This window comes from Phyllopteryx taeniolatus, chromosome 17, assembly GCF_024500385.1.
Source record: "Phyllopteryx taeniolatus isolate TA_2022b chromosome 17, UOR_Ptae_1.2, whole genome shotgun sequence".
Taxonomy (NCBI): domain Eukaryota; kingdom Metazoa; phylum Chordata; class Actinopteri; order Syngnathiformes; family Syngnathidae; genus Phyllopteryx; species Phyllopteryx taeniolatus.
In genome coordinates this window covers 21495900-21514621 of record NC_084518.1, presented here as the reverse complement: position 1 = coordinate 21514621, position 18722 = coordinate 21495900, and the positions used below count along the sequence as shown (strand labels likewise).

The 18722-nt window shown below is 40.6% G+C and overlaps 1 protein-coding gene across 5 annotated transcripts in view; it reads left to right on the top strand.

Annotated features, from left to right (window-relative positions):
• The window catches only part of pcdh1a (protocadherin 1a), a 77806-nt gene extending 59745 nt beyond the window's left edge, over nucleotides 1-18061 (top strand). Inside the window, exon 5 of one of the 5 annotated variants that reach the window (XM_061752170.1) lies at nucleotides 14263-18061. In XM_061752170.1, the coding sequence (XP_061608154.1) occupies nucleotides 14263-14633 (371 nt within the window). In that variant the 3' untranslated portion in view covers nucleotides 14634-18061. Of the gene's footprint in view, nucleotides 1-215; nucleotides 4852-6997; nucleotides 7656-14262 lie in introns of those variants that run through there. The other 4 variants (XM_061752174.1, XM_061752172.1, XM_061752173.1 and 1 more) reach the window with 4 other exon arrangements.
• Nucleotides 18062-18722: the final 661 nt, after the last annotated feature.

Genomic DNA, 18722 nt, shown 5'->3' with positions numbered 1-18722 from the left:
TAAAATTCTATTCTGTTTAAAGTAAAATAATGAGCAAAGCAAGTGAGCATCTTCAAGAGTTGTAGAGGAAGACAATGTGCTGATAGAGAATGTCACCTTAATGGGGCTTTTTGTCCTGTGAGTCACATCTTGGGTCCCTGCCTGGTGCCATAATATCACACTAATACACCGGTGGAGGTGTCCTCAAACAGGTGTTCTGTCTTTTTTTTTTCTAGCTGATAATGGAGCGGACTATGTCAATACCAACTGCTGGATCTGCGACCAGAAAGGACAAGTTGTTTTTTTGTTAGAGACGTTTGTGGGGAAAAAAGCCCCATCAAGCGATCCCCTGTGGCAAGTTGTCTTGAGTACGCCTATAATTCCGAGATCATTCTCGCACACGCATTGTGCTGCTGCTGTTCGTTCCCCACCGCTTGTTTGTAATTTTATTGCAGAGCAAATAGGTCACTGGAAGAGCCTAACTGGAGCAGAATTAAACTTTCTAACCTGGATTAGGTTTTGACACCACAGAGAGACAATGGTTTATCATCACCCTAGTTTACCAGGGGCCTTCAGCAACATCACGTCTGGGTCTGAAATGAAACCAATGATGTGTCAAGTCTTCACAATATCCTGAATTTAAATATCTTGCTTGTGTGATCGCAAAGCAAATGTGACTACACACTGAAAATGTGGTCCTGACAGCAGATAACCGTAATTGCCAAACAACAGCAGGAAGGCCAAACCTTTGAATGAGGTAATGTGAGACACAAACTATTAACTGAAGCAAATTATGAAATTGGCTGATTTTAAATATGAGCTGACATCGATTAAAGTAGCGGAGATTGCAGCCACATGTGAAATCTAGAGGGGACCAGAATAGAAACCCCATTATCCCAATAAATCTACCCCCTCCAAATTCATTCCTCGTTCATTTGTGCATTAAAGTGATTTCTCTGTGGTTTCATCATTGTGTCTTGCTGACTTGAATAACAATAGAGATGATTATATTTTTTGGGGGGGGGGTTAAAAAAAAACTGACATTTGTTGGGTTTTAGTTCACCTACTGTTAAGAATGCTATATTGACAATTATGATGAAAAAATGAAAATACTGATTATGTTTGTGTAATGTTTGAATGTAATATTGTTTGAGCAATGTCAGAGAAAAGAAAGGGCATTCAAAAAAATCATATACTGTATGCAATGTCTTCATGGGGCATAGTTAAAGCACCTTCACTTACAGTAAATGTTGATTAACACTGGCTTTTATTAAAATGATGAAATCCATGATTAGTGTTCGGAATTACTGCCCCCCCCCCCAAATAAAAAAAGCTAAGTAAAACAAAAAACAAAAAAAATAACAGCAGACATTAGACTTCATGTGGTTTCAACACCGCATTGCTGCTCAACATTTCGGGGTTTTGCACTAAGCTTGTGAACTGAATGAGCGGTGCCTTAATCAGTGTCCCTAAGCTTCAGATGTGCTCATGTGTTACTGTAACAAATAGGAATGGCTTGCTTTATTTTGGGATGAATTTCGATAGTATTATATTGTCAACTCTAAGCACATACATGAGCAACAGTGTACTGAAGCAGCAGGTTTGGAGCTAGTAGTGTGTTTGGAACGTGGGCTTGAAAGTACACATTTGCTGATGCGTCATGATTATAGTACTGGTACATGGTACGTGAAGAAAGTAAGTAAGTATCCCTGGTATCTCTTGTGGTTATGAGTGGTCCTTGATGCTATGTGTCTACTGGTAAAATCATGAGATGGTGGCGTTAAACTTTAAGGATGATTTTAGAGGTTTGCTCTCTTAACTATCATCGAATATGTGATTTGCAGACAAGGGAGAGTGCTATGCGTCTTGGCGGCAATGCTAGTGGAGGGCCAGACCCTCTTCGACCTCACTTTGTCGAGCAGTTCAGGCGGGCATCATAATAAAGCCCTGAAGTGTCATCCCGCCACACTACGTTGTCGGCGACCAAGAGCTACTGAAACTCGCTCTCGCTAGTGTTCTGACCCTTAATGATGGATGGAACCTGAGGGATTGGATTCACACTGTATCGCTGTGACATGAATTCCCTGATTTCGAGTAGAATGGAGTGTCTTTTAGATGCTCTCACAGTCAAAGGAGGATATTGCAGTTCAAGGGCCTTCCATACTTCATAATGACTATACACAGTGTCAAAAGTAATGTAACGCAGCAGTATGTTCTTGTACATTTCCTTCCAGATGAAAATAAGCACCCAGTGAAAGGATCAATTACTAATTTACAATATTGTGTTCATGTAATCTATAGTCAACACGCCTCAAGCAATAGAGGAAATGAAAAATAAATGTGTCTTCCAAAGCTTACGTGCAATGCATGTTATTATGTTATGCATCCAAGGTGCCATCACATTTGTTTTACTGTGCAGTTAAAACTAAATGCCACAATCTTATTTTATGTATTTATTTATTTATTTATTAACAGTGTCAAATCTCACTCGCTAATCCCTTGGCTGTTGTTTGAAAAGTCTGTCTTTCAAAGCATACTTTTTCACATGAGCTCTCCCTGAAGAGTTCTTGTTCTGCAACAATCCTGACAGAAATGTTCTATCATGAAACTTTCTTCCCATGCCAGCTTTCTATTGAATGTCTGCTTTAATTAGGCAGTCAACTCCATGACACTGGAATATTGTCACTGATTTGTGAGGGTTTCTGTCAGAGATTCTTGTGGCTCTTGCAATTCATCGGTGAAAGCCAGAGGTCTGTTGCTCTTTAAGCGGTGCATTGCAAGGCATCTACACGTGTCACTCATCTTGATGAGCTATCTACTGTGTCTGGCAGGGAAATGAGGTGGCCATCATACACAGGCACTGAAGAACAGATGGCAAGTACAGCCATAAAAAAGACTGATGTTTACTCATGTTGTGCATTTGTTTATTGCCACATCTTTATTTGAATACCTTAATGTACTACAGGTATAGAGATATTCAAATACTTACGAACTTGTCTACCATTGTTGTTTTTTTTTTTACTATTATTTTTAAAAATGGCCACAATGTCAACATTGACATCACACTTGAAAAAGCAATCTAATCCAGTGTGCATGACCAAATATATGCATGATGATTAACGTTTCTTTTTAGTAGCTCCAAAAGTGTGGTATGTCCCCTGCTGGTATTCTAATTTGATAAACATGTACGAGTATATAGCCATGCTAATGCTCCTTAAAACAGGGACTAAAGTGCAGGTGTCATATTTGTTTTCAATGCAGTACGTACACCATTGTGGAGCGTGTTGTGGCAGTCAAGTGATACTCATGTTGCTATTAAAAAAAAAAACAACAAAAAAACACATCTTATTTTTATTGATGGGGGGGAGGTGGGGGGGGCAACAGGATAAGCAGAGTCAGACTTCCATTTCCTCAACCACTTTGACCAGTTCTTGCACCGATATCCCAAGGTGTTTCCATGGTCTCGGATTTAGAAGTGCTGATTCTCATATTAATTTTTTCCACACTCGGCTGTGAACCAATCAGTGAGAGTTGAAGATTGTGGCCCAAGTGGCCCAAGTGACGCAGTCAGAATGCACACACAAGCACAATTCGGCTTAGCTCCTTCTTTACCATAACGGACCGATACAAAGTCCGCATCACTGCAGACGCTGCACCGATCCGCCTGTCGATCTCCCGTTCCATTCTTCCCTCACTCGTGAACAAGACCCTAAGATACTTGAACTCCTCCACTTGGGGCAGGATCTCATCCCCGAACTGGAGAGGGCATGCCACCCTTTTCCGACGGAGGACCATGGTCTCCAGTATTGAAGTGACATTCTGAAACTGGTTCATGGTTACTACGTAATGAAAATCTAATTATGATGTAATGTTCTAAAATGAATTTAGCCACATCAAGAAAATAAAAATGTTCCCTAGAGAAAGTTGAGATGATTGTACACTGTTTTTGCATTTCATGTAATACGATACACTGAAACAGTTGTTTAATTACTTTGTGTGAGTCTTAATAGTGCGACAATTATTGTTTGAATATTGTTGCTAATGTGAAGATATATCCAGATACAAGATATATATATATATACCCCTTGGCCTCTAGTTTCAGGATATGAGGTATAATCAAATGATGGGTTGTCCAGGAATAACCAGAGCTACAACTCAATATACATCGAGGCCATTTGGTTGAAACCTTTCTGTTCTTCATCGTGTAGTCCATTCAGACAGCTTGGAGGTGGGTAGATCCATGTGTTAATGGGGTCTCACACTGTTGCGATCAAAGGTAGAATTAACCAAGGGATACGTGACGATCAATATGGGGGAGGGAAAAAAAGCAAATGGCTCATGGAAAACATGTTTTTTTTGTCGACACGATCAATGAATGAATGATAGAGGAGGAGACAGCTTTTTGTCCCTGGAATTCTAAAAGGGATTTTTTTCTGACAGCATATTGGATGATGCTGATGATGATTGTTTTTTTTTTTTTAATAAATGAAAAATGTGTGTTTGTGTGTGTTTTTAATGCAAGCACTGCGGAATGACATTAACATGAACCCAATGCCACTCAACTAGAAAAAAATCAATGTATGTGTACTGTAAGTGCATGGGACATTTGGTTCAAAGAAACAAACACATTAGCAGTAGGCCTAAATACACTGTATGTGGGGTTACACACACAGTTGTTGCACACTGAGGCATCATGGATCTGCTGGAGCCGTAGGGTGATGTCACTATGGCACACAGGTCAATAGAGTGAAGACATAAAACACCTGAAAGCTTTCAAATGCTTCAGAGGCAGGGGCCAATCAAGAAAAAAACAAAAAACAAGAGGACTAGACATTCTTGGTCTCTCCAAGTAAATGTCACAGTCATCAGCAAAGCCCTGGGTGATTAAACACTCTGTTTAACAATCATGGCAGTATTTTGCTGAAATAAACCTTTTAAGAATCATACAACATTTTTGCCGGTTATTTTATTCAGGTGTATCTTGAGGTCCAACATTAGTGCTGTCAAAAAGCCAAATAAGTCTGAAATATTTGCAGTATCTAATCTGTACTGGGGAAAAAAACTGAGGTCACATTCATAGTAATTAGTTTTTATATATATATACATATATATATATATATATATATATTATTTATTTTTTTTTTTTTTAATGCACAGACATCCAAACAATACAGATAAATGAAACTATTTTGCTGGATGTTTACAACTCAAGCATAATGGATAGCATAATCAAATGAATAGAGGTTGAAAATCAATTACAAATAATTGTATTCTCTTTTTATGCACGTTTTACACAAGTCCCAGCTTCATTGGAATTGGGGTTCATAATATTGCTATAAGTGTTCATTCATACCCCAATGGTACAAATGTTGTTGTTCTTTTTAAAAAAATGTATTTTAGCTACTTTTGTAGCTTCATTTGTTACATTTTTCGGGTGTGTCGTGAAGCTTCATTCAATATACAATAACTCACAACATTTTCCAAGTAGCTTGCCCAACAGTGGTATTGCCTGACACATCACATATCAACTCCTCAATTGGAGGAGCCAGTGCATAGCGTGATCTGTCAGAAGGTGCTAAGACTTTGTCAAACGCGAGCCCTCACAAAGCAGTCTTCAAAATAAAGGTCTTATAAGACAAAATTGTGCATGTCGGAAGAACTGACAGGTGTTGTACCGTCACTCAGTGAACCATCCACAGCAGCTCTTCCTGACGTGCCGCTGGCCGTCATGTCCGCTCATCAGGCGCTGTCAGCATGCGGCCTTCCCTGCTAAGGGAGGCCAACACTACAAACTTGTATCCATAAAGTGAAGAAGAACGATCCTTTTATTAATCCCCGAAGAGGAGCTTCGCTTGACGCAGTCAGAATCCACACACAAGCACAATTAAGTGCAATTTTAGAAGTGGCATTTCATACCAATGTGGACTTTAGGTCAAAGAACATTGTACAGTTTGTGGCATTGCAATTGAGAACGTGGTCTCAATTTGCCTGACCCGGATAAATAAAGGTTCATTCAAAATAAAACGAGAATAACAATTTAAGAGCTCACACCGACTGACTGTGAGAGTCACGACATGATTGCTCAGGTTGTATGTCTGGGCAGTAGTTTCTTTGGTTTAATGCCTAAAACAACACTAACTTAACACTAGTTTGGAAAATCTAGTAACGGTTGCACAATCAATCATGAGTTGTCATTTGCCCCTTTTTGTTCCTTCTATGTGGTTGAGGCTTGAAATGGGCTTGGTTGGGCTTTTGTGCCTTGCTCAAGGGTACCTTGGCAATGCTTAGAAAGTTGCTACATTATTCTGTCATCAATTTTTGTTATTGTTGACGAATTCCCACTGAAAATAAGAGGGTTGCGATAGAGTAACACAGAATTGATTTAACTTTTTATAAATATCATATAATTTCCCCTGATTTCCTAGTAAATATACATGGAAAAATAAAGGAATAAGCATTGATATCGATTGGTCGATGGGCATCCATTTATTTGGATCAGCGTCAAAGCCGTTCGCGAGCCATATAATTTGGTCTGTAGCAGAACTGATCACATGTCCTTAGTACTGCTGCTCTAAACTTTTTATCCAAACAACGACCAAGCCCTTCACTGACTGACTGAGAACTAATTGTCAACTTGTTTCTGCCAAAATGTTGAATCATTTACATTTTTTTTTGGTTTTTGAAACAAATAGCAAAGACACGACACGACCAGCAATGAAATGTGCGCGCATATGTTACAGGCTTTAAAAATAGACTCTACACCGAAAAAGCTGTCAAAGGCAAATGATGCTTTGCATTTGAGCCGCTGTATACAAAGCATGTTTGGGAATAAATGCATACAATTATCTGCAGAGTAACACTTCAACATTATAACAAATAGGTAAACGGCTGCTTGTCTCGCAAGTTGGGGTGACAATCTCTTTGACCGAAAACAATTTAATCATGCCTGTGAGATGTCAAAGTACAAATGTCAGGTGTCTAACTCCATCATCCTGTTTTTGTATTTTCCATTATTCAGCAAGGAGAACGTGTGTACACATGTCAGCATTGGGTGTGTGCTTGCAGTGCTTGTGTCTTGCGACACAAGCACCCATCTGGAGAAGAAAAGGCTGTTTTTGGTTCCTTCAACTTGCTGTGAGAAACTGTTCTGAACACAAAAAAGGCTTGACATGTCACGGCTAAAGATATACAAAACCTTGGTTTCTTGTTGTTTTTCTTCCAAGTTTGACAAACACAGTCTGCATTCCCAGCCAGTTACGAGACTGACAGCCAGAACCAGGCGTTAATGTCTGCTCAGATGTGGAGTATTTTGCTTCTTGGAACTTTTTTAGTCATTTGCCACATAAACTGTTAGCAAGGACCACAAACACACCCATTAATTTCACCCACACGCTCCCAAACCATAGTGGCTGTTATCCCTCTATGAGCTGTGGCTCTCTCATATTTTTTCCACCATCGATCATAGCCGCGTGCCCACACGCACGAGAAAGCAGCCGGTGGGGAGACGCAGCATTTGCAATCAAACGCAGAGCAGCAGTGTGAAATCTCAGGAAGAGGCAGCTTCCCCACCGTCACCACCTCCCAATGCCTTTGGGCAGGGGATCAGACGATGAGGAAGCCTGCCTCAGACACTCGACACCTCCCACTGGCACCCTGATGCAAGCGGCATGCAAACCCACCCCTCGCATGCATCAGTCAGCCGACGGGTGGGGTGGGAGGGAATGAGGGAGGGGGGGTGTTGTTAAGCTGTGCGAATACCCCTACCCCGGTGACTGCGCTGCAGAGTGCATGTTATGCCACTGCATCGGAGGTGTTTTTAGGGGCTTTGCGAAGGTGCACACTGAGTTGGTGATGCGGTGGTGGGGATGGAGAAAAAGATTTTGGGGGGATGCACGCGTTCAGATTACACATGAGACAGCGAGAACATAAATGGAGAGTGGTACAGGTACCTTTGCTTCCAATGATTTTTTTTTTGCGACATCAATATTGGAAGAAATACAACTCCTCGTTAAAGCCAAATCACAAACCCCCTGGAATCAACTCAATAGAGCTGCAATTATTTCCGATTATCATTTCTCTTTGACGCTCCTTCCATTAAATAATTCAAGAAGAAACTCACCGGCCACAACATTAGGTACACGCACAATCTAATGGTTCATTACAAAGTCTGTATCACATTTACGTTGTGAGTCCCACTGTGCAAAAATAATTTGCAACGACTTATTAACTGATGCCAGTCTGCTTCCTGGCTACTGTCAAGTTGGCTTTTTTGTTGGTTTGTGTTAAAAAAAAATTTGGGATTCCAAGCCAGTGGGAAGCGATCAATCAGGACCAAAAGTATAAAACGAGAGAGTGAATTCTTGTAAGAAAAACTAAACAAATCACGGCATGCCTTATTTGTGGCTTTCTTTCCATCCATACTTGGTTTATGGACTATTTTGCAAAAAGAAAATAATTCATCTGTTTGTATCTTCATGTGTATTCAAATTTGATTGAATCATTCCTCTGGATATGTATGCCACTTTACAAACATGAAAAAATGTATTTTCTCCATCATAATGCTTACTAATCAGAGGTGAGTAGAGTAGACAAAAATTTTACTCAAGTGAGAGTACTGTTACTTTTGGATAATATGACGAAGATAAAAGTAAAAATGAGTCCTCCAAATGTTTACTTGAGTAATAGTAAGTATTCAGTGAAAAAAAACATTCAAGTGCTAACTGGTGAGTAACTTCTGATGTACTCTTGTTTTTAATCAGACATGGACAATAGAAAGAAAACATAAAAAAGGAATGTGCAAATTCAGATATTTCCCCCAAAATATCGTTTGAACTATTAGGAATTATTATAAATGAGGGCAAAATGAGCCACAAGAAATGGTTTTTAAATGAACTTTATTTATAATTGTGAAAGAGCACATTAGGCTCAACAGGCAGAGATTACATATAAAAACAGGAACAATGCAGCTCAGCGCAATGACAACATGCAGCTGTTCTTGTTTGGAGTCTGTAGTTGTGACAGTGAGTCCCACGCTTCACGCAAATTAGGCACTTTGAAAGCTTTCCTTCTGTGTTTCGTGTGACTGCCTGGCCCTGTTTGATTGGTGACATGGAGTCAAACATCGCAAGTGGTTATGTCGGATAGGTGAAACAGCGTCATGTGACAGCACCCGGGGCACACGTATCTCTGGCGAACCAAAACAAACAGATCGTGCAAGAGATAATAACTCGATGAAAAAATAAACGTAGCAAGCTGAATATAGCTCAATGTAATGGAGTAAAAGTAGCCTTTCTTCACATAAATACTTAAGTAAAAGTGCAAAGTGTTGTTCGTCATCTTCTGTTCCGCTGATCCTCACTCGGGTCGCGGGGGTGCTGGAGCCCATCCCAGCCATCTTTGGGCGAAAGGCGGGGTACACCCTGAACTGGTCCACCGCCAATCGGAGGGCACATAGAAACAAACGACCATTCACACTCACATACACACCTCGGGCAATTTAGTCTTCAATTAATGCGTGTTTTCGGGATGTGGGAAGAAAACCCACGCAGGCACGGGGAGAACATGCAAACCCCGGTCCTCAGAACTTTGAGGCAGATGTGCTAACCAGTTGTCCACCGTGTCGCCAACATGTTGTTTGTTGTACTAAAACTACTCTGACAAGTACAAATTATTCAAGTTACTTCAGTAAATGTAACAGAGTAAATGTCGTGCCTTACTACCTACCTGCGCTATAAACAAAACAATCTAACAAACGGCAAAACTAAGGTGTTGCTATTGGAGAAGGTAACATCTTGGAGAAGGTAACATTCAATTTTTCGATATTGATTATATAAATTCATAAATATCAGTTAAGAGTTAATGTTTAGGAATAATTATGATTAATTGTTGTTTGCACTAGTTTGGTAACTGAACATTTTTACCATTTTACCTGGCCACATTAGATGGCAAAAATATACAGCAGTGTAAATTAAAGGCATCCATTTTCACGAATGCCACTTTCATGAAGGGTCGAATGGTGGGAAAGGTGCGCTTCATAACAGCTCCTGTATAGGATTTCTCATGTACAGCATGTTTACTATTTGTTGTTATTTCATTGAAAGGAACATGAGACCCCTCCTGGAAGCGGTCATCTTATCGTGGTGGAGGGGTTTGTGTGTTCTAATGATCCTAGGAGCTAAGTTGTCTGGGGCTTCACGCCCCAGGAAGGGTCACCCATGGCAAACAGGTCGTAGGTGAGGGACCAGACAAAGCACGGCAAAAAGACCCCTATGATGAAGGATGTTAATGGATTGAGGTTTCCCTTGCCCGGACGCGGGTCACCGGGGCCACCCTCTGAGGTGCGTGAGGTCGAGAAGTTCTGACTAGATATAGTCGGGCTCGTCTCCACACACGGTTTGGGCTCTGATGGGATGGCTGGGTCATCTGATTCGGATGCCTCCCAAACGCCTCCCTGGTGAGGTGTTCCGGGCACGTCCCACCGGGAGGAGACCCCGGGGACGACCCAGGACCCGCTGGAGAGACTACGTCTCTCGGCCGACCTGGGAACGTCTCGGGATCCCTTCGGAAGAGCTGGACGAAGTGGCTGGGGAGAGAGAAGTCTGGGCTTCCCTGCTAAAGCTACTGCCCCCGCGAAGTGACCTCGGATAAGCGGTAGAAAATGGATGGATGGAAGATGAGACACATTTTTTCATGGCCATTTTCCATGATTCAGGAAGATGTTAATTCTCGCTGCTTCCACAATAGGTTTGACCTTGGCCTTCCATACTCTGTTTTCACTCCCATACTTGTCTCATTCACTTCATCACCCTCATCCTCAGATATTTAACCTTTATGATCACCATCTTAGGCGTTTGCTTTGAAGAGCAAAGCAGTTCATGCTCTTTTGTGTACCTCAGTCAACCTCTATCTAATATTGAATTATTAATTTCTTTCAGTGCATTAACGAAAGGGAAAAAGTTCATAGCACCGTTTGATTTAGTGTTATTGCGTGTTGAAAACCGCTGAATTTCGACCTTCTTGCTCGTTTGATTATCAACACGATTTCACAAATAAAACCATGTGTGAACTGAAATGAAACACAAATAGAGATGCTATTAAAATAGCGGCTCTTTGAACATCTATGTTGTCTCCTGGTGCGCTGCAATATGCACTTTGACATTGCAAGAAGAAAACGTCAGACTTTGGCAGGCTATGCAGTGTATTTAGCTGTCATTGCTTATTTTATGGCTGTTGATGTTGATGAGCACTCAGTGGTCCTTGGCATCAGGATGCATTACATGCTTGCTTTTAGTTTCATTAAACATGCCCAGTGCCTTAAAATCAGAAGGCAATTAGTAAAACTGACAATCGGTAAAGATGTGTCAAAGTTTTTACCTTCTTTGGAGTTCATCAGCACATTAAAGATAAATGTGTGTACATATACAGTGATAAGGAAGATATATCCTTAATTGTAGCATGAAAAAAACAGGTTTCAATAAAGATGCGTGACTGATCTTTGGTTTTGCAGCCATGCAGAATTTGACACGAGGGAGCTTGGTGTGGAGTAAACCTGGAAGTTGTAGAGAGGTTTTAATCAAGTGTGAAATCCTTTTGGAGTCTTTGCCTACACAAATGTGCTCATGCTCTGACGCTCAACAATTTGCCCAACTCTCCTCCCTTGAAATATATTTTGTAGCAGGGGTCCATTTCACCAAAGTGATGCATGCAGACAATATTCTTGGAAGGGATGAGAAATAAACTCCAGTCTATCATGCATGAGATATACAGCCTCACATTGTTTTCCTTGCCTTACATTCATGCGTTTTGTGTTCATGCCGGCATACATTTGGGCTGAATTAATTCGAAAAGTATCATTTTATTGACTATAATTGTAACTGAACGATGTAATTAAGAGGGAATATAAAAAGAATTGCTTAGTTGTGGCTCAAATGCCTTGAGACGCCTTAAAACCAGCAATTAGGATTAGAGGAACAATGAGATTAAGGGCAACAAAAGCCTTTGAACAGTAATTATGGTTTTGACAAACAATTGGTCATGCAATATGGATTATTGTGTATATTAAAACTATAACGTGGGATCATTTTACCTTCAAGTACAAGCTGCAAAATTAGAGAGATATAGTGTGTGAAACAAGAGAAGCGCATCTGTCATCGCCATGGCAACCCTGTATCGCCTTCCGTTGTGGTCGATAATACTGGGGGACCAACTAGGACACATCATGTTAGCGAGTGTCAGCTGACTGCTGAACTGGAGCAAACTTCTGTGTTTATTTCAAACCAGGACATTCCAACGCAGAAAACGCTCATGAGCGTTTCGCATGTGCATTCATTGGCTTGGAATTCTCAGCTTCTCATGAGCATGTATTTTATTTCCATTCTCTGCAGCTCGAATTCAGTTAGCTACAGGATGTTCAACAGATGTTTCCGTCCGACCAAGAGATTTATTAATGAATTATAAAACAAATGTTATGCAACATACCGCTTTTTCCCCCCATTTGCAAAGAGCTTATTACTCATGCCAGAGAACAATTTGAACCAAATAGTCATAAGCCTTCATTTTTGGGGCTGTTTAGAAGCAAATGTCTTTCAAACATTTGGCAAATATCTAATTTCCCCACGGTCAGATAAACAAAATCTCTTGCAAACTATATTGACAAGAAGTGCTTTAAATTCATTTTCATAATTGAGGGATCGCCTATTTCTACTTGAAATGGGTACTTCGAGATGTAAAACCGAACATAGGTTGAAAACAGGCTTAGACAACTCAAGCCGTTTGATTGATTTAAGCCCTTGCGGGCCAGAGTCCAACCACAGGGGTCTGACATTTGATGGGATAATTATCTTGCCGTTTTCCGGTCAAGAATATAATACTGATGGAGAATCTCTGTTAACATGGCATTTCCTCTATGGACTGCTTGAATTGCCTCTGTTACGCCATCTCTTGTTGTTGCATCATTCACATGCAGCCTTTTGGTTAGTTTGTTTTTTTTGGCTTTTGGTTTACCCCCGAACCACAAAGCTCAATGCATTCCCAACAAATATATTGACTCCAACACTGCCCTGTTTCTGACATCACTGATGGGCATGCTCTTTTTATTGTACGTGCGACATTGGCATGACATCACATCACATCACACGAAGGTATTTATCAGAGCAATCTAAACGTTGCGCATGGCTCGTGTCAGAGTGATATTGTGTGATCGTTGCTTTACGAACATTGATTGCCTGTCCTTGTCAGAGCATGAAGGAATAACAAAGACAAATACCGAACTGTTTGTATTTAACCGCAGACAAAAGTGTAGTCTGTCAACAGGTATGTTGTGTGATAAGCCATTTTACAAAAATACATATTTGTAAAAGAAATGGCTTATTGTTTATTACTAGGAGGTTTTAACCTCAATTTAAATTTCACGCAAACGTAGGATTGGGTACTTTGGTTTAGCTTACCTTCAAGAATTCTAGAAGCCTTTATTAATAAGGCATTGTCATAAGTCATTGTCTAGTTTATGTATGTATTTATTTAGTTCGTTCTGTATTAGATTTTAGATTAACGGATGAAGAAAAGCTACTGATGTACCATAGTTATTTTATCAGGAGTTATTTTGGAAATGAAATTATTATGAAAATTATGGAAATGAGGTCACTGGTTCATGGACTCATTTATTTAATTCGGAACAGCTGAATAGAAATGGCTGCTAATGAAGGGTAGAGAATGTGTGTGCTGTCAATCAATAACAATACTTTTGCCCCAAGAAATCTATCGCTGCTGCTCTTCGTGTCCATGGCATCACATCCTCGCTGTCCTTTTCTTTTACGAATGTATTAATTTTTTAATGCCGGCATATTTTTTGGGGGGGGCCTTTTTTTCAGAATACAAATTCTAAGTAATCGAAATCAATAGGCTGCTGTTGAAACCTTTAATGGTCCGGTGATGTAGTATTTCAAGCATGCCAGACTAACTGCTGCTGAATACTCGCAAATGACACAAACACAGCACGCCATCTCCTGAATGGATCACATCAGCTAGTGGACTACACACAGTAGTGCTCATTACACAACCATAGCAACAGCTACATAGCAACTGCTGCTCAGTGCTTAGCAACAGCTGCAAAGACCTCAAAAGAAAGGAGGGAGGGAGGATTCTTTGTGTTTGGATGACACCATTTCTGATCGGAGATAGAGTTTAAAGAGGTTTATCTTAAAGATGTTGGTGTATGATTAATATGCTATTTTATATTTCATTTATAACAAACTAACAATGCTTTATTCTCTCTTCTGCTTACAGACATTCGCTCGCTTCCCGATGTGGCAATGACCGGAAACTGTACAAATGAGTGCAGCGAATTGGGCCACTCAGATGCGTGCTGGATGCCCGGGCATCCCTCTCCTGTACGCAGGACGAGGAACCCCCCGAAACTCTCCACTTTTGTGCCTTACCAGGAAAGAGGGAGTCTGGGACGCCTGGCAAATGGCAGCGCCATTCTGGGAGGCGAAGAGCACCGGTCACGCCTTCCACCCTCTCGCAGTGCCTATTCTAGCAGCGGTCACGATGCCAGTCAGGACTGCCCCTTGGAGGAGATGCCCCTCAGTGTAACCTCTGAGTTCCCGCCCACCTCGCCGTCTGCCCACACTCCTAAAAGAGAAATCTATCTGTGAATATCACCCTCCAATCAGTGCAGAAATGAAGAAAAGATCAACCGTGGCAGTAGAACAAATAAAGCCGCCCTCCTGCCAATGCCAGGGTCCAGTTGAAATTAACAGTAGACAGTGATTCATTCAATTACCGGCGTGATCACTTGGGTCATTTGCCATCGCCACCGTCTAATAATTTATTAGCATATTTATTACAAATTCCACAAGGTTAATTGATATACTCTAATTTATTTATTCACAAGGACATGGATCAAAATGAGTTGGTCATTACTACTAAAGTAGTAACTAATAATTGTCGTAGTTAGCCAAGTCCAACGCTGTCGAGTGATCTTTTCAATTTGAAACTTGTGATCAGTGCTCTTGTGCCATTGTTAGAGAATTTTGATAGATAGCCAATACGGCCCTATCAGATGGCATTCTGCTTTTAACTAACAATCAAATGAAATGTTCTCTTGTTGTATAGTGCTGTAAATACATTTTGAATGGTGTGCTCTACATACTTTTGTCTGGCAGAAGCTGATAACAAAAAAACCCAAAAAAAGTCATTTGGCTCAGAATTTTGGCGTCGTCAAGGTTTTCTTTGCTGCTGCTGCTGTTTAAAACTTGATTGAAAACATCTCCAGGAGGTGAGCTCAATATTGTGGAAAGCATTTATCCGCCTCATATAATCACACACACCTTCAGCCCCTAATCATAGCAAAATGGCCTTTACCTCTGCTCCCCGCAGAGTTTCACCATGGGTGGAGAAAGCTCTGCAGCAACATTTGAACAGACATTATGTTCCATTGACTCTCAGCACTGTGACCTATAGTTTATCATCGGAACGCTTGACTTGGCCACAGTCCCCTGGAGTCACAATGACCAAACACCAAATTGGATTGGGTTTCTTTTTTTTTTTTTGCTTCAAATCCTTGTGACTCACTCAAAATATACCAGTGTTATATTTTTATTGAGTTTTTATGCTCTTCTCAATCCAGACAATCGACTTGCTAGGGCTTTCCCTTCACAAGCTATGAGGACGTGGCTCGAGTCAATGAATATGTAAGGTTATTTATCAGTGCTTAAAAAAAAAAAAAATACAAAAAACAACACTTGAATCTTAAGTAGTGAATTGGAGTTCATGTTGCACTTATGTAGTCCTCTTCATTCTGAGCACTTTTTTGTCTTTCCCAAAGTATCTTATTATATCGCTAGCTTTTTTCAGAGGTAAATTCAGTGTCAGCTATGTCACCACTTATGGGAGAAAGGTGCGTGGTCCTTGAGGAACATCATTCAAGTAGATCGTAATTAGCATAACATAAACAGACTTGTTTTCAATCCAGCAATACATCAGTGAATATTTTTTTCCCCCTTTGGCTACAAAAATAAAATGTAGGGATTTGGTTCCATAGTCAAGTCAATCTGAAGGATATGCCTGAAGGACACTTCGTATTACTCAGTAATTGGAAGGCAGTAAAGACTACATTAGCCTGTCTTGCAACATGGTACAGCGCCAGGCGGTGTCTTTGATTCAAACATTGATTTGATTAGACTTGTAGATACCTTTCACCTCTGCAGCAAATTTCCACGGTGAGATTGTGTCTCTAAGTAAGCAAGAAAGATCCCCGAATAGAAGCATCCTAATTAGGGTGAGTAATGGATCCTGAGCTGTGGCGTGTGTGTGTGTGTGTGTGTGTGTGTATGTGTGAGGCACCTCCCCAGGACAAGGCACCCACCAAATAATGCACATCTACCCGCAGCACTACAATCAGTTAAAAGGATATCAGCACTTACCTCATCACGTCGCCATTGAAAACTGCATTTAGAGTAATTGAACTGAATACATATGGAAATTACTGGACATGGCCATGATTAAATAATGTGCGCGATTATCCTGCCTTGAGGGAGAGAGAGAGCGCATTATGCCATTTTCAAAGCCATTTAGTGACTGAAATCAAATTCAAACAACAGCCATGATGCACTGTGATTAAACCCCCACGAGTATCCCTCGGATAGTCGCTTCATGGCCCGGAAGCAGCGGGTGCGATCACTGACCCGGAATTAACGACGAACTGAAAGATGCTAAGGAGTGATAAAGCCAATGCCACATCGCCTCAGTCACAACTTTTATCCATTTATGTGTATTGACTCATTTATTCAGGAACTGCTTTGCATCAATATTTTTCTTCTTCTTCTCTGATTAATCCTAACCTGATCCCAGCCTAAGTCGCTGCTTATCACTGGCACAGATCTGAAATGTATCTCTTCCTTGATCACCAAATTGGGGCAGGGATGATCAGGCATTGCTTTGAATGGAATAACAGGAGGCTGATTTGCTGTGCGTCGTCCACAAAGTCACACTTTTCTTTTCTTTCTCTCTCTTTCTCTCTCTCGATGAGTCGGACCTTCATTTTGCTCCTGGAACTAAATTTTCCTTCATGTCACCTTTGGATTTGAAGTCACACTCATATGACCCCTCTGAAATAGAAAGAGGATGACCGTGATCAAAAGGATAGGAGGTCACAAAGCACTGAAATACACAAACTATGTTGAATAATGTTTAATTTGTACTTTGCATTGATTTAATGTTGAATTCACTTGAGTATATTTTGCCTCTCTGTAGTCTGTATTGTAAAGTGATCATTTCTGTGGACAGATGGACAAATTACTGTGCTGAAATTGGCAAGCGGTTTTGTTTTTGTGTCGGTCAAAAACTCTTAGCAAAGCGGTTGTGTGAAGAAAAAAATTGAAAATAAAAAAATCTGTCGGTGGTGTTAGTGTACATAGATCTCCACGACCTTTTGTCTGCTGTCAAAGCAGGCTGGGATTTTCGCATGAATTCCAAAGATAATTGGTAGAAACTGTTCACTGTTTCTTTTCTTTCAGTTTCTGACATGTCAGTGCTGGTTTATATTCCAAAAGTTCCAAACTCTTCAAACAGAAATTGAACTGCACATATATTTTCATGTTTTTCACAGTCCATGGAAAACAAAGACAATTGCCTCGAGAATGTCTTTGCAAGAGAGAATCTAGTTGTTATCCTAATTATTGGTATATTTATATAGGACAAAAATGCTTGTGATGCCATGTTTTTGTACAGTTTTATGTACATACAAGTGATGCTTTCTAAAAGTTCTGAGAAAAGCCGATGGCATATAAAAATTGTAACATGTTTTCTTGAGCTGTGCACATCTTTGCCTTGGTTGGATTGACCTTTGCTGAGTCGGTGTGAATGTGGCCGTTCTATGCCTGCACTGTAGTCATTGACTGGCTCCCATCTCCTGAAGACTTAATCAAGTTATGATAATTGTGAACAGTGGATTGTCTTATCTTACCAGTTTGTTAAACTCCTGTGTTCAACTTTGTTCTGTTTTAGCATGTTGACAACTTTTCTTGTAATACTGTCCTCATGAACTTTGTAATAAAATGACTTCAGGGAGAAAAAAAAACAACCTAATGCTGTCTGTGGTTTGTCCTGTAAGCCACCCGTCACGCGTAGGGTAAGACTGGAGAAATAGAACTAATAGACTAAATGGAGCCATTTGGCAGTGTGGTGGTACGTATCGGTAGGTCACTGTCGTGCTCCTGGTATAGAATAGATTCCCACTCAATGCCCTGTTCACAATCACTATGAGTTTGACTAGAGAGAAGTCTATGGTGTAATCTGCACTTTCATCTTGAGGCCTCTGTGTTGTGACCCGGGACAGGACAAAACAGAGTAGACAACGCTGAAGGTGTATACTGCATGTCACACAATGGTGCAGGCAGTAAAGAAAATCGGTCTAGTACAAAAATCACATAGTCGTCTTGATATTGTGGGATTTCACTCAAACAGTAATGTAACTGGTAGAAAAACTATGTGATGATCTCTGACCTGGTAACAGCTTTAGAAAAGGTATGCCTATTAGTTTGATTATCCCTTATTGGTTTGTTGTTTTGGTATTGTATGAGCTACAAAGAAGTCACTGACTTCGGTGCAGTCAAGGTGGTTTCAGTTCCTACTCAGTGACGGTGTGAATGTGCGAGTCGATGGTCCTCTATCTCAATACTTGGAATGTAATTTCACTTTTAACCTTTTCGAGTCATTGTGGTTGTGTGCCCCCTGGCCCCAGA